The sequence below is a fragment of the Cuculus canorus genome, chromosome 15 (assembly GCF_017976375.1).
Source record: "Cuculus canorus isolate bCucCan1 chromosome 15, bCucCan1.pri, whole genome shotgun sequence".
Lineage (NCBI taxonomy): Eukaryota > Metazoa > Chordata > Aves > Cuculiformes > Cuculidae > Cuculus > Cuculus canorus.
Genome location: NC_071415.1, coordinates 12,458,267 through 12,481,583, shown reverse-complemented (window position 1 = coordinate 12,481,583; position 23,317 = coordinate 12,458,267). Strand labels below are relative to the sequence as shown.

The 23,317-nt window shown below is 42.0% G+C and overlaps 1 protein-coding gene across 1 annotated transcript in view; it reads right to left on the bottom strand.

The window, feature by feature from the left end:
* The window catches only part of MAD1L1 (mitotic arrest deficient 1 like 1), a 366,287-nt gene that overhangs the window by 248,515 nt on the left and 94,455 nt on the right, over window positions 1-23,317 (bottom strand). The window contains exon 11 of the mRNA XM_054081023.1: window positions 10,379-10,523. Coding sequence (XP_053936998.1) covers window positions 10,379-10,523 — 145 coding nt within the window. The remainder of the gene's footprint in view (window positions 1-10,378; window positions 10,524-23,317) is intronic.

Sequence of the window (23,317 nt, the reverse complement as noted above, 5' to 3'; positions counted from 1 at the left end):
TTTGCCACGGAGGTTGAGCCCGCAAGGCTTCAGGAACACCCCACCCACCTCAACCCAAACCTAGAAGCTATAGTCAGGGAGGTCAAAGCTCTACCTGGGACCTGCTGCTGGCTGGAGTAAGAATGTCTCCTTCAAATGCACACAAGGACAGCAAGGCCTGAGTCCTGTCATCCAATTATTTCTCTATTTAGTCTTTACAGCTCCTAACAGGCACTCAGGAAATGCAAACATGAGCTTCAGAGTGCCATCACCAAGGGAGAAAACCAAATGGAGGAAGCTGCTCTCATGTCTTGGGTAAAGCAAGGGTCTGGTGTTCAGAAGAAGAGTGTTCAGCTGCAGTAAAACAACTGATCTTGCAGTTACAGCATGGGCTGCAACAACAAATTAGCACAATGCAGATTTTTTTTCTGTGAACAATATTTGCCATCAAAGTCCAACACAGGCCTCCAGGTATTTTCAGCTCCCAGGCACAAGATCAGCGCAAATCTTCTCAAATGCTTAAAGAAAAGAGATCTGTTTAATCCCTCCAATTACTTTGGCTTCAACCGCTTCATCTCAATTCCTTATGGAGTCTTGTGGCACTCAAAGTACCAGTGACTGGAACAGGGAGGGTATAGGCTCCCCTTCCCTCAGTGCTGTACGTGGAAACAAGTACCTGAGATGGTGCAGCACTAGAGGAACCTTGATTCACTTCCTACAGACCCATGACAGTAGCAAGCAAAGGGACTCATTTGCTGGAATCTTCTTCAATTCTTTTTCGTCACTAATGAAGGAAAAGTAAGGAGATGCAGACACAACTACAGACAGACATGTTTAAACATTACGCCGGCTCAGCTTGGATGCCCCATAGGGTTGCAGGATCTTCCTACATCCAACCTCTAGAAATCATAAGACTCAAAAATAGTTCTCCTGACAGAAAGAAAACTAAACATCGAGTTGATGTAAACAGCCTATCTTCTTTTCCTGTCTCATGCTCATACTATGTCTACCCATCAATCCCCTTCCAAATTCCTGACTTCAAAAAGATATTGATATTTCTCATATGCAGAGAAAATTAAGCTCAGCTCCCCCACTGTCTCAAACTGCTTCCACCTGAACAGGAAAATCTGTGGGTCTTCATAGCTCCTGGTCTAGATGTCCTCCACAACGATAAAAAAATAGCAGATATCCCTTATACTGACTAACTTGTATTATAATAATTTCATGACATCAATCAGAATTCATTAGGTGAAACTAGACCAATTCTTCAAATTTGCTATAATTTCTATTATTTAATGTCGTTGTCTTGATCTGAAACACTAACTAGCAAATGTGCTCATAAAACGCAATATATCATGGGTCAAAGATCATTTCCACGATGCTTTGAAATAACTCTTTCGACTTCTAATACATTCATCAACTTAAGTAATGCTTGACCTGAGATGTTGTGAACATGCATTGAACAAAACAGTTAGTATTGCCTGATACTGAGCCAGGAGCAACCCCAAACTCCTGAATGACAGTCTTTTGGTTTTATAAAGACTTTGGGTCTTCATTTGAAGACCCTTCATGTTCTGAGTGACTGGAGTGACTGGTGTCCAAGTGGTGCAGTTGCTCTTACCAGAGGCTCACATCACATGTTGAAATAAGCTACTGTGCAATTACTTAATTCTCTCTCTTGCCTATCCTTTAAAAATTCCACTGCAATTCAACTTGAAGTAAACCCAGTTAATCCAGTTTTATGGCTAAGAATTAAATCAGAGAGAAGTCAGAGATTCAAAGCTGCAGTTCTTGTGGTGATACCACCACTCTTAAGAAGCACAGATATTAACGCCTTCAAACCGCAGGTATTTGAGGAACAAAGAAATGGAAAAAAATCTTTTTGTACAGCTTATCCTAACTAGTATTTTAGAGTCTGCTGTTGAGAAATCCTAAATCTTCTCCTGTGCTCCTGGATGCCGCCCAAGCCCATACCTACCTACCTCACTTGGTCATCCCTTGCTGTTCGTCTTCCCACACTTGCAAGGCGCAGAAGTGAGGTTTATTTTGCCCAACGTCCCTTAATAATAACTCCTTCATTCCACCCATTCATCTTCCCACATGCTTCTCTTTCACAGCTGCTCATCCATCCTTCATAACGCAGGGCTGAGGAGCTAAGGAATAAATGTTACAGCACACGCATCAAGGGAACTATAACTTTGAATTACCTGACCCGGATGAGTTTAAATTCTCAGCCATAACATTGGATTAACCTAATTTCTTTTTATTGAATATTTTACCTTTAGAAGTCCTACAGCCCTTTCTCTCAGAGAAATACGAGAATTGAAGGTCAAACACATTCTTTTATGGGTATATTTCTAATTTTCATAATCTAACCTCTTTGCATTGAGCATTAATATCAAGTGGTGGTAGGACAAAGCAGAATTCAGGCAGTATTCTGGGGAAAAAAGATGGCATTTCTATAGCCCTTCAAAAATACCTTCTAAAATCACACATAAATTTAACTTTGTTGCATAGTTTGAATTGGTATAAATTTTTTAAAAACTCTCTAAACACCTTGCTGAAATAGAAATTATGTCAGACAGCGTCAACAAGAACACAGGGGCTGTCCTTGTGCCTCCGCTCAAAAGCATCAGATATAAAGACAGCAATGAAGCTACATAAAAAGCCAACAGAAAAATTACACAGAATTGATTCCCAAAAAATTGCTCAGCTAATTTTTATGAGCTCTTTCACACTTTTAAAAGGGAAAGGGAAGTAAGGCCCAGAAGCCAATTCATCTTCTGCCTCCAGGCTGGTCATTTGAAGCTAATGCTCATCATTTCCACGTCGAAAGCCCTCAGGTGCCCACGCTCTGCTCTAACAAAGTGTATCACCTCCACGCCTCCGTGAGACAAATTCCTGTCAGTACCCATTCAGGTACACATAAAGGTAAAAATATCCAAAGTCAGTGAAAAGGCAAATTTATCCACCAGCTATGAAGAATGAGGGCAACAGCAGATGAAGAGCAAAAGATCTCACTAGAGAGGATCCACAGAAAGCAACAAGGTAACGGCAGATCACTCTCCCAAACGTTTGCAGTGCCCACAGCCAGCAAATAAATGGGTCATTTCAGATCCAGAGATCCCTGCCACAGATGTGGACCAACAAGTCAGAAACCAAGGGAACTCTTAGGCTTTGAAAGGTCACTTTGGAGTAGGAAAGAGCAGCGAGAACTCGGCAACTCTGCTACTTCCTCCACTGAGTAAAAAAAATTGAGTAGTAAACCTATGACCAGATCAGGCAAAGAAGGGAACTCCTGTCACACAAAGAACACCGAGCAAAGGACAAGCATGCCTTTGTCTGGGAGCTCATGCCAGAAACACTCATTGCTCCTGTCCTTCCGAAATCTGCAAATCTCCCTTAAGAAACAGTAATATTTACTGCTTTAGCTTAAAGCTACTGCCTCCCTCCACATGCTTTTGCTGCTACAGGCAGCCCCTTCCCCAGACACATCGATTTTGCCTCTCCTTATTCATTCTTTATAGGGAGATCCTGCAATTGTATTAGCAAATGCTATCAGCAGTCCTCGTGGAACAGCCTGTTTCAAAGGAAAGTGGCTTGTACTCACTTTATTCTGGAAGACAATTTCCATTTGCTTAATATAATCATGATATTTTACTAAGGTAATTATAATCTTAGCTATCAGTAACAATTAAACCCTTAGACTGAGGTTGCCTATTAAAGGTCTCAAAATAAATAACACATTCCAAACACAATATTTTAAAATGTCAAGCATACAAATAAGTTCTTGTAATTAATATCAAGAAGCATCAAGTATAAATCAGCACAAAGTTAGTCTGGCATCGAACAAATCTCTGCTGTTTGAATATTGTGGGATTCTGATCAGCACAGGGCAGCGCAGGCACTGCAGATGAAACCATTTCATTATATGTTATGACTGGATAAAGCCATGGTGAAGCCTCCAAAACTGCTGCGTTTCTATAGCTGCAGAGCTAAGTGACTCGTGTAAGGCAGTCAAAACCGCGCTGAGGTTCATAAAATTTATATTTGCTCTTTTGTATTTTCTCTAGCAACTTGCATGAAAACTATCATCAGACCACTCCGCTACAAGCGAACAGAAGAAGAGAAATTAGGAGGTGCAGACAAAGAGGAAAAATCCCTCTCAGGCTTTGAGGTCTAGAGATACTTGAAATCAGGTCAATAGACCCTAGAAAACTCTTCCATATGGGAGGGGGAAGCGTGGTTTAAAGGTCCTTACAATGCAGGCTGCAAGATGATTAGGAAAGGTGGAGTAGACCAGTGACAGACAACAATCAGGCAGAAGGAGTGTTGTCAGAATAAATATTTGCAGGATCTCCTCGTGGAGCATCCATTGCGGGCAGAGAGAGGCACAGCTAATTACCTCCAGCGCTGCTATGCTTGGAAGGCAGCTGCCCAAGCTCCAGAAGGCAATTAGGAGGATCAGGACCAAAACATGAGACTGGGTAATGCAAGAAGTTACTAAAAAATAAAATAACAACAAATTTTGGGAAAAAAACCCTATTGTTAAAAGAACGCTTCTAGAACTCCGTCCCTGAAGCGCCTCCACCTCACCACGCTATCAGAAACCAACAGAAGCAACCACAGAAACATGATATGTCCTCAACTCCAACAGAAGACGTCTACAGCAGCAGTCACTACCCCCGCAAATACCACTGTCTCCTCACAAAACTTAGCACGCTTCATCCGGTAATCCAGACAACCCCTGTGCAAACCATGAACACAAAGCCCAACCACCACCTGCATAAGACTGAACACAGGATCAATAGAACATCAGCTAACGGGGGGAAGAGGGGCTATTTTCCATAAAAGCATCTACCTCATCTCTGACGTGTTAGTTTTCATCCTTCAAAAAAGTTGCCATCCCCAAAGGTATCTAAAAGATGCGTGGATGTGGTGCTTAGGGACACGGTCCAGTGGTGGACTGGGCAGTGTTAGGTTAAGAATTGGACTCGATGATCTTAAAAGTCTTTTCCAACCTAAACAATTCCGTACAAGAGGAGGCTAGGATTTAAAATTCATGATGTTACCGGATACCACAAATTACAATTCAGCAGAGACCTGTTCAAATCCCCTACACTCCACAGGCAGCAATTACCTCTTTCTCTCTGTCCCACAGCAGTTAATGATTTTCTCTTTTCCCTGGCTATCATCCCCCTCTGCCCATAACTACCAATCACCTTTTTTTCTGACATTATTTAACTGATTAATATAATCAAGTTGAAATTCCAGGGAACTGTGCTCAATCTAAAAGGCTTTTGAGTCTCTTCCAAACACACAGTGCCTTGTCTCGCCTCTCCTCAAGCACACAGGATGATCCAGTAAGTACTGCCTCACCCGATCAAACTCGCCTCGCTGAATCTCAGAAAAGGGAGCAGTGGAATCACTTTGAAATGTATTTATTTGCAGGTATAAAAAGATAAACTCCATGGATTTATAAATTCTGCTAAGGGGAGACACGTTGAGCAGAGGGAAAGGACTGGCAAGGGTCAAGCTGGCAGCAGTTAACCATTGGGTGTAGAAACGAGTGATGCACGAGTAACGGCGCTGCTTAAATGATGTACAAGGAGTCATGAAGTGACTGAAGGAAGGAAGAAGCATTTTATCATAACAGCCAGGAAAGACCATTCGATACCGCTCATAACACAGAGAAGCAGCTCAGTTCTGCCCCAAAGCTGTCTGTGCTACCTGGATGCTGAGCACAAGGTATGATACCCAAACGAAGGTCTATTGCAAGGCATCCTTCTACCAGAGTGGCTGCTTTTATCACTACTGAGTGCAATATTTAAAGCTAATTTTTCAAATATCCCAGGAAAAGGGTTAATTTGCCTTCTTTGCTGAACCCCCAGAACTTCAAGTACTTTCCTTGTGTTTTAAAATCATCTACGTCCTAAGAAAAAACATAATGCAGGACCCAATATGACAGAGAAACCATCAGTATTATTTTAAATCTTTACTGATTACAAAACAAAGCAGATGGCAAATCAAGTCATGAACTCTGCATCTGCCATGCTTAATGAACAGTTTAATTACCTAGTCCCATCTCTGCCATCCTTGGCTCTGGGAGTCACATACTTTGCACTGATTCTTACAGAGATATCTCCAGGAACATGTGGTATGAACCGTCAGCTGGAGTTGGTTAATCAATACTTGTTTAATCTCCAACTTTTATGGTGATGGCCTGAATTCTGTCTCAATAGAAACAGATTTCCTATCAGATCACATGATCTGGTTCAGAGCTCAGAAAACAAAACGGAATTTTTCAGGCACGAGTAGCGGAGTACCCAAAGGCAGAGAAATGCACAGACGGGAAATAAACAGAGCAAAACAACATCCAGTACAGTCAGATTAATTCATTTGTTGTGTTATGCCATATAGGAGAGCGAGGGATGCAATTAGGGTGGTGTACACTCACAAAGGCTACAATTTGAGAAGGAAATTGGATGCATTTGCAATAAGTTACAAGAAGTAACTGAAATTTGGCCTCATATTTTCAGGTTTTGTGTATGCAAACAGGTGAGAGCTATGTGTGAAGGGTCACACTGTAGCTGCAAGCAAGCAGGGCATGGGGTCTCTGGTCAAGTCCACTGTAGGTGCTATAACCCGTTCCTACGCACTCTGCACCTTCCTGCAGTTATGTCCACCACCTCTGGGCCCAAAGAAATAACTGTTCTAAGGCATCAGTGAACTGCACACATGCGGGAGAGAGGGTGGCAGGTCCAAACCATAATAGCAGCTCAATAACGAATAATAGATAAGGGCTGAACACAACCAGGTAAAATCACATGAGGAGAGGTGGAGGTGAAAAACCTATGAAGATCCATGCAAGCCAAATTGTGGCCCTCCATATCAGAAGGCTTTGGGAACCCTTCAGCATGCCTTTCTTTTCTCCAACCTCACTTCTCTTGCACAAGGTCCCCATTTGTGCCTTCTGAAAGCTGCTCACCAGAAACAAATAGACCAAAGCTTTGTTTCCATTCAACCAGCTGTTTACTGATTCAACCAGCTGTTCACATTCCGGTAAGGATGTTCAGAAGGGATTTTTCATTTTGGGAGACTTACCTGTTAGATAAAATTTCCTGAGAGATTCAAATTTCTGCCTTTCAGTATCAGAATCGGCCACTTTTAATAAGCCGACTTCATCGACAGAGACCGGGAGTTGTCTGCACAGTTCTCAGAAAAGAGAAACACTCACAAGCTTAAGGACAACACGAAAGTCAAATACGAAACTGTGTAGGTAAACATGGCATTCAAAGCCAATACAGCAGTAAATCAAACAGAAAAAAGGGCAGCGATGGACTAGGTCTTTCCCCAACATTTTGTGTATCTCCCACTGCTGCGGTATTGGAACTGCCTTGGGTAATAAAGCAAAGATTAAAGATTTCCCTAAAACGCCAAGCAAAGCCAAAGCAAAGAGACAGCACAACAGACGGCGAATCCAGCTAAGTGGATTCCTAACAAAGCAAGTGAATACATCCCTTCAAACATCAATTTCTTTTCCATCACCTTAAGTGAATACAGACAGAGTACAGGAGATAACTTCAAGCCATCAATGTCTGAAAAACTCTAGGGTGCCCAAACCTCATTTGGTATTTCACTGCAAACATGCAGATCAGAAAAATTTAAGTACTGCCCCGATTTACAAGGACATATGGGAGAAAATGTTCAACTAACATGTTGTGAACAGTAGTTTGTCAACAGGAATAACCAGGACATAACTCTTAGGCCAACCCACTGTCAGAGGTGGAATCCATTGGGCTGGGCCACTGCACTAGGATGTCAAAGCCTAAGAACGTTGTCCGTCGAGTCTGCCAGGGAAGAGAGACTTGTAGCAACTCACTGAACACCCTAGACTGACAATTGTGCCAATTCCAAACAGTAAGCCAACTGGAAAGGCCCAAATAAGGTGACAAAAGGCCAAAAGAATAAATGAGGCAAGGAAGCAAGTAATGGAGGGAGAAGTTGAATGCGCTGAAATGGAAATATGAGAGTAACCAAGAAAGACAGAGACTGTAGCAAGGAGACAATGAACAAGAGCGAAGAAGTGAGACAGGCAATCTGTGAAAGCTGAAAGGTATTGCTTGAATCTTGAGGAAAAAAATACAATAGCCATAAAAGTAAGCTGAGAAGGAATCAGATTAGCACAGCAAGTACCTCCTGAAGAGAGTATCTTTACTACTAAAATATTAGGTACTGCTGTTATCAAGTTAAGAATGGCTTCTCGTTTTCCACTGCTCTTTTAAAATGCATTCAAGACCTGAGACTTCCAGGTTACAATTTGAGCCCAAAGAAAAGATAGCCGTGACTGCATTAAACTTGCACTGTTAAATGCATTGGATGCCTTTCAGTCCTTATTTGCCCAGCATACAGGAACAGCTTCACTGCCCTCCTAGAGGGTCATATATACACAAACGCAAAAAATCACACTCTCAAAAGCAACAGCAATTCAATCATATATATAATAGTCTCCCTCAAATTAGATTTTCACAGTCCTATTTAACAAGACAAAGATTCGATAGAGCTCTTCTTTTCCGTTCTCAAATTACATAGAAGCACACTGTCCTGCTGACACCACTAATTAGATGATTAAATACCATTCTAGGTGATATGCTTTCAATATAAAATAATTATTTTTAACAGGCAATATATTTGCTCAATCTCATTTTAAATCACAATATCATACTTTTTTAATTGAATTAAATTCCTCCTTCTGTTTTTGCATGAGAAGAGCAACCAGCAGGAGAAACAGAGTCAAGGATAGATTGCCCAAGTGCTATAATGCACATACTGCTTCACAAAGGGCCCCTAGAATTCTCTGAATGGAATATGAATTTTCAGAGAACAGCAAAGTCGTTATTCCTTTAAAACGGGTCAGTTGAGGAATCATTCAGCACACTGAAAATTTCTACTGTCAAAACACAAGTTTATTTGCCATGGTCTGAAGAAGGACATTTCCAAACTTCCTTCAGGGCTGAGCAGCCCAGCACAGTGCTGGAGAGAGCTGAGAAGGTTGTAAAGGAAGGATTTTTATCGGATTCAGCATTCACTTGTGTCATATCCAGCCATGCCAGTACCAAACTAGGTATGGAGGGCTGGCTGCTGCTGGGGCTACTAGAGAGGCTGAGAAGAGAAGTCTTTTCCGTTTCCATGGAGAGAGTTTGGTCCACTCACCCTGACTGTAGTGTCTGCCTCGGCGTAAAGCAATAAGAACTGATGCCATTTTTCTCTTCTCACTTCTGTGACTCTCTGTGGCATCAAATTCTGCAGCCAGAGCTGATGGAATACCCTCTTGTAAAACAGTTGCTTTGTGCTTCAAGAAGCCCCGCTAACTGCACCATATATCACAGAGTCTTTGGCTTAACAATGACACAGAATTACACAGAATTGGATGCAGCACAATTAAAACCGATCAAAATGCTTTAGTTAAGACTGAAAATTAAAGCCTGAAGCACAAGCAACAGAATAGCTCCTTTCACTCCTTCTCAGGCACTCCCATACCAGCATCTTTCTTCCCTGTAAACTGGGATGTGCTTGGCTTTGTTTCGCTCATTCCGACTACTTCAGTCTGACCTTATGCACACACCTAAGCTCACTTACGTGAGCCGCTTCACAACGTCAGGGAGATTGCTCAGATGAGTGAAGTTTTGTGAGAAGTGTTCTTGGAAAGTGAAGTACCTATCACTCTGACTATAGAGAATTATTATTCCCTTTGGGTAAAGAGCACTCTCAGAATTTAATATAAAGTTTTCAATGCCCTACAGACTTCAAAATTATTGTAGAGAGTTTCATCACGAGAGCACACCTGATATGGGATAATGCAGACTTCTTTGAAATATCCTATAGAAAGAATCTTAAAACGTATTTTCAATTTACTGGTCTAGTGACTACCATTACATTCGAACAGACTTTCAGTGTAAGAGGAAGGCGAATCTCTTACTCTCTGTAAATTGTTTTTCCACAGGAACAGTTGACAAGGTGCTGTCGTTTCGTTCTCTTTAGGAAAGGAGGCGATGCAGCCAAAGCCATTATAAATTCCCTTCAGTGGCTCAAAATACTCTAGCGACAACATGATTCAATTCTCTGCCCTCGCACAAATGCCAAACCTGAGACGAAGGCGCCTATTGCCAACACAGCTTGAGCCCAGATGAGGAGAACAAAAAGGGCAAAGCCTTAGGATGCACTAGTACTTTTACTCAATGCAGCCCTCAAAACAAGTTTCGCGTCTCATACAGCACCTGCTGTGCCACAGCAGCTTTGTAGTACCAGTTATGGAGGTGAACAGAGAGGTAATGGCAAGGACTGCACTGGAGGAAAGAAGTAAGGACACGGAGTTTTCAAACATTATCTAGAAACTCACCTTAGTGAGTAGCAGCACACGTTTCTGCAGCCGTCTGACCAGCGCTTCATGCTGCTCACGCTTCTTCTTCTCATCCAACAACTGACTCTGAATCCGTAGTATTTCTTCTTGCAGCTGCTGCCGGGCCTTCTCCAGTATTCGGGCACTAAAAAAGATAATACAGATTTGTGAAATCTTGACCACTGCCTATTAGTCAAATCAGAAGAATCTGAGAGGAGACGCATCACCACGATACCAGGACACCAGGGCTGGTGCCATTTCATCTTACGGCTGCACCACTGGAAACCAAGTAGCTGCGGTCTCATTATCAGGAACAGATATGAGAGAAGAACCACCCCAGTGACAGCCTTCTTGTTCAGCACAAGACAATTATCGGCACTTCACATACACAAAGAATTTAAATAATTACTTATCTGTTCCAAAATCAACCAGTTTGCTTTTGAGAGGATGTCTTGTTTTCAACAAATGACGCACATTCTGGGGTTATACTGTATCTTTTAATCCTTTTGTAACAAAGTAGAAGTAAAACTGAGGTTTCATATGATATACTTTGACAGACAGATAACACTGAGCAAGTAATTATAGCCACCACCTGCACATTGCTCTTGCCAGCAACTGATATTGGAAGAGAAATGTCTTCTGAGGCCAGGTGATTAGCACTTCTTTTGCAATGCAGACACGACTCTCAATTAAGCCAGAATAACTTGGTCCCTCTTCTTCTCAGCTCTCTGCAGCATGACGTGGGGATGCACAATTATCCATATATTCCTGGCAATGTTCTTCACGCACGCCCTCCAGGCACTCAGTCTGCTGCTGGGACACTAACGGACAGCTGTTCCCACGCGCTCTTCAAGCAGCTCATCACTGATCAAGTGCGTTGGCAAAGTACTTGATCAATACCAAAATAAGAGTGAAATAATTCTCGTGAATGTTAAGAGTCGGCTCATAATTTAAGTATGACAAGTATCTAAGACTGCACTAACTTTAAGTATTTAAAGAGTGAGCAGGACATGAAAAAGATATTGCACACAAGTCAAAAACCCTCAAGCAAGCTAGAAAGATCAGAACCAACATCTTCAGCTTCCTCAGGAGCAGAAGATCTTTGTTTCTCCGATACCAAAAACAACACTGGACAATTTGTGTGTGCTTCACAGGGGTATTTTATCGTTACAATTACAATGAAATAAATAAAAATGCTTTTAAGTAAAGCAGCACTATTGATAAGGTTCTGTTTAGAGAGATCCGAAAGGGAACACTGCCTTAAATGACACTCATCAAGTGCATCCTGCACCGCCAGGTCACCAACTTGTACTTCTGGGGAAGCTGATGTACAAATTCACTGCAGTGCCCAAGCAGCCATCTCCCTACCTCAAAATCCTCCTCTCCTTGAAGAAAAATATGCATTATAAATCACTGGATGAATTAGAAGCCTGTTTAAAGCTCCATTTCAGGTTGGGACCATTCGCAGACCAATTTAATAATCAGGGACTCTGAATTAGTCTCTTCATTGTTGTAGTCAGGTGGGAAAGTTCATCAAGAGGGCTTCAAATCTGCATTTGAAAATGGATAATTTCTTTACTGGGGCACCACTACTTCCTCACTTCTGTTTTAATTAATCAGTTAAAAGGGGAACCTGTGCCCAAGAGCAGTATCTATGGTGATGGAATATGAAATGGCACCAGCCTTGCACTGGATGCTCCCTTCCCTGTCCTAACCTCAGCAGGCACCCTAAATTCATTCTCATGGATACTCAGTAGAGATATCAGTCCTTTACTTACTGAACAATGCAAGAATTTCACAGGATAAAGTAAAGAACCAACACTTGTTGGATTCTACAAATAAACTCACATTAAAAAGCCTCCCAGCAGCCGACATCTAGAGACCCCAAACAGCAGGTTGAGATTTGGCATACTGTGAAATATGGGATCAAATTTAGTGCTGTAACCGAGGTGTCAAATGTCACAAGCACATACACGTAATTCAAGAAGCGATTACTTACAGCTTACAGACCCCACATCATCCAGAGTTGCCCGGTTATAAAGCTCCCCACCATTGCTCCCCAGTATCGCAGACAAACTCAACCACGTGCTCCCACTTCACTGCTCAGTTCACAAAACAGCACGCTGCACCCTGAACATTCCTCCGGGAGCAATTGGGACTGACAGTGATTTCCAGCAGATGGACGCAATGTGGGCGACAGCATAAGTGTAACGGGAAGACTCATCACACCGTGGCACTCAAAATCCTAGGTTTACAACACTTATTCCCCTTTCCATGGCACACCAAGACAGACTTTACACCCAGGTGTAGATGCCAACTTCAGGTCAACAGGTCAACTCCAACACAGAGCACAACAGATAGGTGAGAGCAGGTCACCTCAGCTACTGTCTTAAGATCCACTAGAGTTTAACAGTATTTTTTTATGCACAGGTTAAACACAAGTACAGAACTCTCAAGTGTGTTATAACAAATTAAATCACACTATGGAAACCTTCCTGCAAATGTTATTTGCTCTGTCAAAGAAACTTAGTCCTGATGAGAGTCAGAACAGAAGAAAAAACGCAAACCAAAGATTAAATACTACAAAAGTGCCAGAATCTCACATTTGATTATTGCAAAACACTTTGATAGGACAGTGGAGAATACTTTCTCCCTGATCTCACAATATTACGACGTGTTCTATAAACGCTGACTGGATGGGCGGATTTTGCTTGAGCTGACATTCACAAGGGAAAATGAGATCTGTGCTAGGCTCCTTCTTGAAATAATGAAAGATATTTGAGATTCACATCTCACGGAGGGCACAGACTTCAGCCACATACATACCTCTCAAAACAGTTTGGAAAATGACTCTTTTAAAACAGGAGAAAAGTTAAGCAAAGAGAAGCAAATGGGCAATTTCGTCAGCAACTGCACGGTGTTTGGAAAGAACACCATCTTCTATTTCTATTTGAGCCTCAGATCAAATGTGACGTTGACGTACATAAATTTGGAATGCCAGAGAGGTCTATGAAAGCAGAGACAATACTTAAACTTTCTGAGCTCACTCTGTTACCACAGGTTTCTTTGCTACAGGAAGCGTGAAAATCAACTTCCTTACAACTCTCCACGCCATGCCAAAGCAAATTATTGAGACCCTTTTTTCCTCTTTTAGGACAGATTGATAATTCTTCTCAAAACTGCACCAAATACAACATAAACTGTCTCTATAAGAAAAAAAAAAAATCCAAATAGAAAGCTATATTCTTTATTGGCGCAAAACAGGATTTGAAAGTAGGTGCCCAGCAGCAAATGCCATTAAAGCTAGACGTGGGCACTCTTCTTCCACGCTGATGACACCTCTGGCTTTTCAGAAAGTAATCACTCATGCAAAAATAAGCATTAAAAAATGAAATGGAACAGGCCCTAAAGTTCTCTGTTCAACACTCGCTTGGAGAATTGGCATTTTTTAAAATCTTTGCAAGTTCAAAGTAAACCTTTTAAGCCTTAAAGAGAAAAAGTCATTTCTGTTTATCAGCCTATTAATGTTCCCTCTTCCACATCCCAGTGAATGAGATGCCAACATCTTTCTGTTCTGAGCTGTTGAGACTCTTCAGATTTTGCTCTCCCCTTCTGTAATCCACTTCAATGTAATCTTAACGATAAAACTTCATTTTCCAGAATGTTCTTTGAAAGACTGAGAACAATGACGGCAGAGAGTGAATACTGAAGCTATAAGATACATTTTAATAATCTCCTTCAAAAAATTACAAAAGCAGCTGACAGCTTCCCCCTCCAATGATCCACAAAACACTATTTTAATCATTCCACCCTTTCAGTAGCCAAGTTACCACCTCCGAGATATGGAAAAAATAACAGGGAAAGCAAACAGGATGCCAGAACTGGTTTGTGTATCAACCTGAGAAGAGAACAAGAGGTCCACGGCGGCAGAGAGACAATTAGAAGAGCAATGCTCTCTGGGTTATGTTGCAACTCAGAAAACGATGAGACACTTGCACATAGCAGAGCCAACTGTCAGAAACAAGGATCACATCAAAGAGAAAGCACCGAAAACCAGAGAGCGTGGATGGGAAGAACACTGAGGTGCACAGAGGGAAAACACGATGACAGTGCTACCGTACATATAGAACAGAAAAGAGAAACACGCTGCAACGCTCAACATCTTTGTGACAGAGTCCAAAATAAAAAGGTTAGTGCACAAGCTAATGAGGCACAAAGGAGCAAGGAAAATTGTTCTGTAGCAGGACACTGGGAGGAAGACAAGCATACCCATTCCTGAGGCTCGGCAACTTGCGTCCTTCTCAACACATCCACTGATTTATAGACAGTATGCAAAGACATAAACCACACTGGAAGCGGAGAAACAGAGAGCTTGAACAAAAATTGTTATTTTTCATTTCAGTTCCTCTCCCCCAAGTTTTTTTAAGTCGACACAAAGGTGTAAGCAGCAACAAGGTAACTCCAGTGTGTCTTCATATTGTCCAGCAAACAGCAGCAGAACATCCCCATCCACAGCCTCTCTCAGGTTCCTTAGAACCTCCGGTTCTGGCACAGACTTCCCCCCTCAGTCTCTGCCGACCTGCCTTGACAGGAACTGCCCTCCGATGGGAAGGGAATTAAAACGGAAAAACAGGACAGAGGAGATGATGACAAAAATCGTCTGACTTGAAACAGCACAGGACAAAACAGATTACAGAGGGTCAGAAGGCAAACAAGCTTTCTTCTTGCTCTTTTTTTCTCCTAAGTCTTCAGCAACACCTGTAAACTTTCTCTTGGTTTACATTTTGTATTTTCTCCAAGACCTTTTCTATAACTCACCACCATCAGTCTTCCAATAATCACAAATCACTCAAAAAGAAGCAGTTAAAACATCACGTTGCAGCTCTATATATGAGGGAGACTTGAATCCTACTCAATTTATAATGAGAGAACAACACAAAGAGAATTATTTTGCTAGTGGGGACTGATGAAATGAGTATGAAGCAGAGAGACTGTTGGAGCTTTCCTGGTAAATTGACAATACATTTTATCATTGAGATAGTATTTAATTTTACTCCCTAACCAGCAGCATATATATCGGGCTTTGAAACACAGTTTCTTCAAAGTGAACAGTTATCGAACAGAAATAACACAAAACTTACTTCCCAGGCCCTGTCCAATAGTCATAATTGACTGGCAAGAGTTAGGATTTACTAGAAGGAATTCATGTCAGGCCCCCTCTGCTTCCTTTCATTACAGGGTCGGCACACTCACTGCAACGCCAGCAGCTTTGCTGACCACAATAACCCAGAGGAACCAAAACCAGGAACACTGACAAATGCACAGGCCGGTGTGGCTCTACCTGAACGACTATTTCATCAGCCACTCAACGCAAGATTTACTGTCATGATGAAGAGCGTGACTTCCACATCCACCATCAAGATGAGAATGAAAGCAATATCTTAACAAACGGGAGACTTCTGTGGTTTGGTTTTAAGTTGAAACCTGAATAGTTTGCCAAATCCATCCATCGCTGACTTCTGGAATGTAAAATATTACAAGGATGAGATAACTTCAGGCATAAATGCCTTTTGTCTAAGACGCCAAACCTGAAGTGTTCATAAGGCCAAAGCTTCTATTAAAGGCATTTATTTAGTGAATAAAACTTTTACTGATATTTCAAAACCACTGAACCCACATTGCTTTTTCTACACTTACTAACTTGAAAATGCTGCTGTCTTCAGTAAAACAGGCTACGGGAGAGATCAAGCTGATAGTCGAGTACACAAAGTGATTTATAACAGCTTATGTAGACAAATCCATTAAGGGCTTTTGGTACGGTCAAATGCTCATGGCTCTTGTTCTGAAGCAACAAGTCAGACACGTTCACATTCTGAGCAAACCGATTCCCTTTGCAGTGCTTGCAAACACTAAACATTCTTAATAAAATGCAAGCAATTAAAAAGTAGGAGTTCAAAACAACAGTCCTCTATGATTATTACCACGGCGTAGAGCCTGCACAGCATGTATCATCCATCTCTGTATCATCGTTTTGTATGTGGCATTTGGCAATTACGGAGTACTGCCTATATTTAAAGAGCATTCACTGATAAGGATTTTCCATGCCCACTCTGAGATAAGAATAATCCCCCCACTCCCCGTACAAGTTAAAAGCATCTTTCCAACCCTGTGGAGAACCAGACTCACACTACGGTAATGCCGCTGGACCACAGGCGGATGCACCAAACCGAGCCAAGTTGTTCACTGCATCATTTAAAATGCATTACAGTGAGGTGGGAAGAGAAAGTCTCCATTCCGATTCTTTACAGCCAGGCTCATTCCATCCCCTTTGCACGTCCTGGTTTTTTGCTCTCCCAACACCACCACCTTGTGAGGAAAGTTGGCCTGGGGGCGATGTGTCAGGAAGGAAATATGTGGAGCTTCAGCAAAAAGAGGGCAAAAGGCTGCTCCCTTCTGCACCCCACCCCACGCCAGCCTTGAACAGTCAGCACGATGCCAGGGAGCCAAATACCAGAGAAAGGGAACTGTCACAGGAGGGAGGAAAACAAACAAACAAAAAAGCCCCCCAAAAATAACCCCAAGGAAGAATTTTGAAAGGAAACCTTTTCTCCAGCCAGGATCCAAGCATCCTCTCTGCAGCTGGCTTTATTTACATCATCTAATTCAAATTCTAAATGCCTCAAAGTGTTATTACACTTTTTTCTTCGAAAACAAAAATGACAACAACTGAAACAAAACTGGGAATGAGAAAACCCAAGGACTGAAATAATTACTAATCAAAGCAGAGGCCTGAACATGGGATGGTGAAGTCACTGGCCAGCTCTACCCAGTAATTTCTCCTCGTGTCGGCTCTGATGAGTTTTAGATTTCTAACATTTCATCAATTTGAATCACTAAATTCAATTTGCATTCACAGATAAACAGAGAGGGAATAATAAATACTCTCATCTGACCTTGAAGTGTGAGACAGAAAATTGCCCTCCACGATTCCATTTCAATCAGAACCATAATGAATAATGCAGTTGGCCCCATCAGTTACCAATCTATAATCACATGGATGAACTCACGGCTGTGCCTAAATATGATGAAGAAAGTCAAAATTTCTCACTTTTTTTGTACTAAATTTCTCACTTTTTTCTGCTTCTCCCTTGCAATGAGGATGAAGCCCTTACTACCTCTATCCATCCCCACCGACCCCACTCACTCTTAAACACATAGGTCTGAAGAGTCTCAGATTCTGCACAGTTAGAAGTGGCAAGTGAGGTGAAGGCATTCCATGGTTATTTTCTCAATCCAATTCAGTTCTACACGCGCTATAAATAATCTCTCCTGAACGCTCTAAATTCAGTAAGGGTTCTCCCTCCCAGCAAGTGGCCAAGTCCCAGGTCAAGCTCTCCAGCACCGACGAGAAGCACAGCAACACAGCAGAGACAAGCACGGACGCGGACATCGCAAGTGACTATGAATATCTCCAAGTTCTGTTATGCATTCAAACCAACGTTCATCATGAGAGCAGAAAAATCAGCTGGGAATAGGCAGCATGAGAGCTGAGGAGCTGTAAAGGATAAAGGACTGAGAGTGGGGAGTGAAAAAAAGAAGATTTGCTCGAAGTAGGGAAGGAAGTGAGTAGGAGAATGGCTGTGCTGAACCAACTTGTCAGCAAACAAATCTGCTGAAATTCTGGGCTCTTGACAGTTAGATAATAACTTAATAAAATAAAGAGGACCAAAGTATTTAGATGAGAAAAACAAAACATTAAACCCTCCACTGCAATATAACAAGCAAGCCCTTACAGACTCGTGACTCATTACAGCTTCGTGAAGGTTCCGTGGATCTGTTTGAAATGACCTTTCCCAATGAGACTTCATTTCCAATGTGCATTACTGTAATCCACAGTGAAATGAGTACTGAAATGAGTATTGGATATTACTGTTCAGTCTCTCTCTTTTTTTTTTTTTAATATCTGAACCGAAGACAACCTGAATGAATTTACAGCAGCAAAATTGTCCAAAATATTTCTTGCAGAACAATTCAGCAATGGACTCCCACTATAATTCTCACTAAAATTCAAAGCTACGACTCAGTATTTCAGCATCAGGCTTTTGTCAGTGAAAACCCTCCAGGGTATGTGATGAAAACCTGTCTAAGGGACTCAGAAGAGAATTCCTAACAGATACTTGTTGACAACAAGTAAACTCAACCCATTAAGTAGTACCCCCTAGCACTTACCAACGGGACACAGGCACAGATAAAAGTAAAGGAATGGCTGAGAAGTCACTTAGCTACCTCTGACAAGCCTCCGACAGACTGCTGTTCTTGGCTTTTCTTTCTCACAAGCACCAATTTAACTTCATCTCATATCCGCCTCCCACCTGCTTTGACTCAGCTTACGTCAAAGCAGTCTACCATGATCCAAGCCACGTTAGGCAAAGCATTGCAACAGACCTGCTAATCGTTAAATACAACCTATGGAAGCATATTAAGACCACAAAGGTCTTTAAAATTCCATGACTAAATAACCTGACCTGTAGCCACGAATTTTCTAAGTGTCATTGTGTCTTTGGGCATAAACGATGTGACAATGTATGATCTTTTCCACCATGCCCTAACAACAAATTGGGATTCGCTGCTAACTGCATCTGTTTTCTGCAGGATCTCTGCCTCATTTGCTGCAGAATTTGGAAGATTAATGAACCGCAGAAATTGCTTAAAGAGAATGGTCTCATATTAAGGCAACTGGAAGTCTACCAAAAAAAACTGTTCCAATTGCCTATGCCAGAGCTCCTAGCTGATATCACGGACTGTTCAAAGGCAGTCCTTCGTGCTGAGCACCACCTCTACCGCCAAAATCAATAGCAGCCACTCATGACATATGAAGCCTTGGGTAACGCTAAGTATTTTGGAAGAATGAGTTCTAAATATTGCAGGACGGCATCCCCAGGATAAGGCTACACTTTCTCCTTGGTTTGCATCTGGGGTAGCATAAGAAAAAAATAATAGATTATTAAATTTTGCTGTAGAAAAACATGAATAGCTGCTCATAATCCATCATCTCTGCCAAGGGAAACAAGAAGTCTGTTATGGTATAGGGAATAAGACTAAGGGTGTGTCAGGCAACTTTATTCTGGTGTTTCCCACCCTCCAAGAGCTTCTCCTTGCAACCCTGACGGTGCCTTTAGGTACCTGTTTTCCACATTGGGCAAATACTATTGTGTTCCACGTAGGGTAAATATTAGTTTAAAATGGAAAAAATATAAAAGCATGAACATATATTTAAGGAGAGGAATGAGGCAAAAACAGTCGCGTTAGCTGAAGCTGCCCCTAAACATCCAGCATAGGGTAAGCTTCATCCCAGTTAAATTACTTTCACTCTTGTACACATCCATTCGGGGCACGTATATAAGCACACACAGATCCACAAAGCACAGAAACACTGGTGTCAGATGAGACTAAAGAGACCGAGCTCTTTCCAAGCCAGACTACCACGCCATGAACATCTGCGATTCCTACGGCAGTGGCTCTGCAGCCCTGCTCTCCAAACGCTCAAGAAATACCGTACAAGCGCACGCTCGCTCTGCTCAGCCGGGGTGTGTGGGCAGCTGAGTGAAGGCAAACTGCTTCTTCAGACACTGCTTCCAAGCAGTGAGTTCTCCCCATAAAAGGGATATGCCAGATCACGCTCACTAATGAAACCCTGCTAAACTTCCTCCTGAAATGTTCCATGCGTGTTTGCTTTCCCTGTTGCCACCCAGAAATCCATAGCACTGTTTGAATCTGGACTGCTGACACTGTTCGGATTCACCTGCAGGGCACAGAGAGACACTTGCCTCTAATTTCCACCCCCATTAGCTCAAAGAACCTTTAAACCAATACAAAGCAAGAGGAATAAAGCTGTCGGGGGGGGGGGGGAGAACTGCCAGAACAACTACATTTTATAGCCCTGCTACATCAATCCTCCTGCATCAATATTTTTAAATGTTTAATAAAACAATACTACATGCTATGCAATCTTTACATAATGAATACTTTATACAGCAACAAGTCGGGTGGACAAGTAAATATGCAGCAGTTGCAGGTCTCAAAATCACTAGATGAGCAGAGAGGTCAGATGCTTTATTTTGGGGTAAAGCTGGAATAGGGAATGAATTTAAAGACACAGCAACTGAGACATTTTGTTTCTGTATCACTCAATAAAGAACAGCTCTGTTCAATGCAATTTGGTTTCAGCCTGTTGGCACTACAAATAACACATCAACCAACTCCCTGTGTCAACAGTGAAATACTGAAGGGAAGGGATGGTGGTCCAGCGTGGATTCAGCAGATTCAGTGAAAAGAGTTTCTGCCCTTACCAATGCAGCACTATAATTCATCATGAAAGCACTCGGATTGTTCCTGGGGTGCTTTTAACACAGTAGTTTTATACTGGACTGAAATGCAGCAGGAGCCTTTGCACAGTGAGTGTCTCAGCTGTAGGGTTTGTGACAGCTCATAGTATCACATCCACATCTGGAGCACCACATCTGTATCCAGAGGGATGCAGAACTCGCCTCTTCCTTTCCAAGCCAAACGGCAGCACCCCTGAAGTTGCACAACAGCCACTAATTCAGACTGCATGAAAACTCCCTTTGGGCTAATCTACCTCAGTTGCCCAGGGAATTCATTATGAGACATCTTTGGACACAGTGGCCGATACTATCTCCTCACCTCTCTCTTTCCTGGGATGTGGAAGAAGCACAGCCTTTTTTCACCTTCATGGGAGTCCATCCATAGCAAAATCAACACAATCACGCCGCTACTGTGTAGGGTACCAATTCTGTTTGCAAACATTGCCTCCGGCAGTGCAAAGTGATACCAAGTGTTCAGTCATTCCCAGGAAGGGATGGCAACTGCCAGAGCCTCCAGTCACACTGGGATCAGTTCTGCTTCATCTGCTCGCCCCCCAGCTCCCAGCCCACGGTGAGTTGGGCACGCATTTCTTACACCAAAATCATTCTTGCTCCTGTTCTGCTTTCTAATGCCATACTGGCATCATTCCTCCCCTCTCCATCTAACAGAGGATGATGACCCTGTCCAACCCTGATAAATCTTTACTACCCAAACTCTCGTGTCCCTGTCAGGTATTATTCTGGCCTGTACTCCATAATTAGGAAAAACTGGTTTGATGCAGAAAATCAGATGTTTGGCTCCACTATATTTTTTTATAACGGTCTGAGAAGAACGAATACAATCATGAGTCTGCACAATCACGAGTGGCAGGAGGTGAAGAAGGAGCAATTGTTCACTGCCTCTTTCAATAGAGCAGATAAAAAAATTAATGGAGGAAAATTCATCATGGGCTATTAAACACAAAAAGATATCACCTTCAGCTTGAGAAACCTTTAAGCTTCAAACTGAAGAAAGCGTGAGAAGTATCACATTTTCTCACAAACGTGAGGAGCACGTTTGCTCCTTTATTTCACTTTCCTAAAGCTTCTGGCATCGATACATTTGTTAAGGTTGATTTTTGAACTGATTGCAAACCTAGGAAAAAGTTAAAAGAGAAAAGTTAAAAAAGAAGGTTTGCTTATTCTTAATGCACACCAACAGATCTCATCTAGCTTCGATTTTACTCAGGTGCACATATTTGTTGCAAATCCTTGAATATTTTGTCATTTGATCTCTTTCACACGAGTCATATTCAATTTCCAAACTAAATTAGTAGCTGGGAAAAAAGTTTGTTCTCACAGGTGCAGTCTGCCAACTCTTGGCTACGGCAGCAAGAGCTCCAGCTGATCCCTCTCTGTTACCATAAGCATCTCCTGAAAAAGAAAAGCATTCAAAAAGTCCTAATATGACAGAATTAAGGCCTAACTGCCTTATTTGACCATACTTGTGCTCTGCTTTTCTCAGTGTTTGAAACAGATAAGGCATTTCCGTTGCGAACTGCTTCATCCCTTCAGCACTGCATTGCAGACCAAAGGCCACAGCACAACACAGCTCCAACGAGATCATGACTTCGCTATCCAAAACGCGCAGCCAGGATAGCGAAAAAGGATCCCGCAAAGAGGAGATAAAAAGCAGTTGCAGGTTACAAGCATCCCACAGACACAGATAAAGGTACGGCTGAGATGCATCACCTTTGCAGTTCAATGGATACAAAAAGAGGTGACTGGAGCAGCAGATGTTACAGACCAGAATAATCGGGCTGATCCACACCTCACGCTACCTCGCCAGTCATGCTCTTCGCAGCACCTTTCTTCATGTAGATCTCTGTTATAATGGGAACTAAAAGGGCCATGAATTGATTTTTCCTTCAAGAAGAGATCTGCTTACGTTCTTCTCTCTGGTTAACAGACACACAATATTCATTTTCAGTGATCTTGGGTGACAGTAATGAGTAGGACCACAAAAGAAAAATTTGAAAGACCCACATTTTCCAACGAGCTCTCCTTGTATATAAGCATCAAGAGAAACAGAACATAAAAACCCAAAGGGCATAAAAAATAACATCATGTGCGATTTCACATCAAGTGGCCACCTGCATATATAGAAAACCAAAAAATTATTCCTATTTTAAAGCCATTTAGAAATGCAGCCCTTTACACACTATCGCTACCGTTTTTCATAATATGATGGCCAGGCAGAGCATTCCTACACTAAGAATTCATAGCTGTACCAGTCAAAACAAGAAAGTTAAGAATATTCAATGGGAAAATGCAGAGACACTTGACAAGGTTGATTTAGGTATCATTTTAAAAAATAGTTTGCACCACAGAGCCTTTTTTATTTGAAAGTAAAGCAAGAAAGATAATGCTGCCGATATGATTATTTTTGCAACCTCCTTCACAAAGGACAGAAGACATTTTTAGGCAGAAAACCTTCAATGAGAACTTAAATGAGCCAGCAAAACAAATACATAAGGAAAAAGTTGCCAAGACTGACAGTAAAAACCCAACCCAA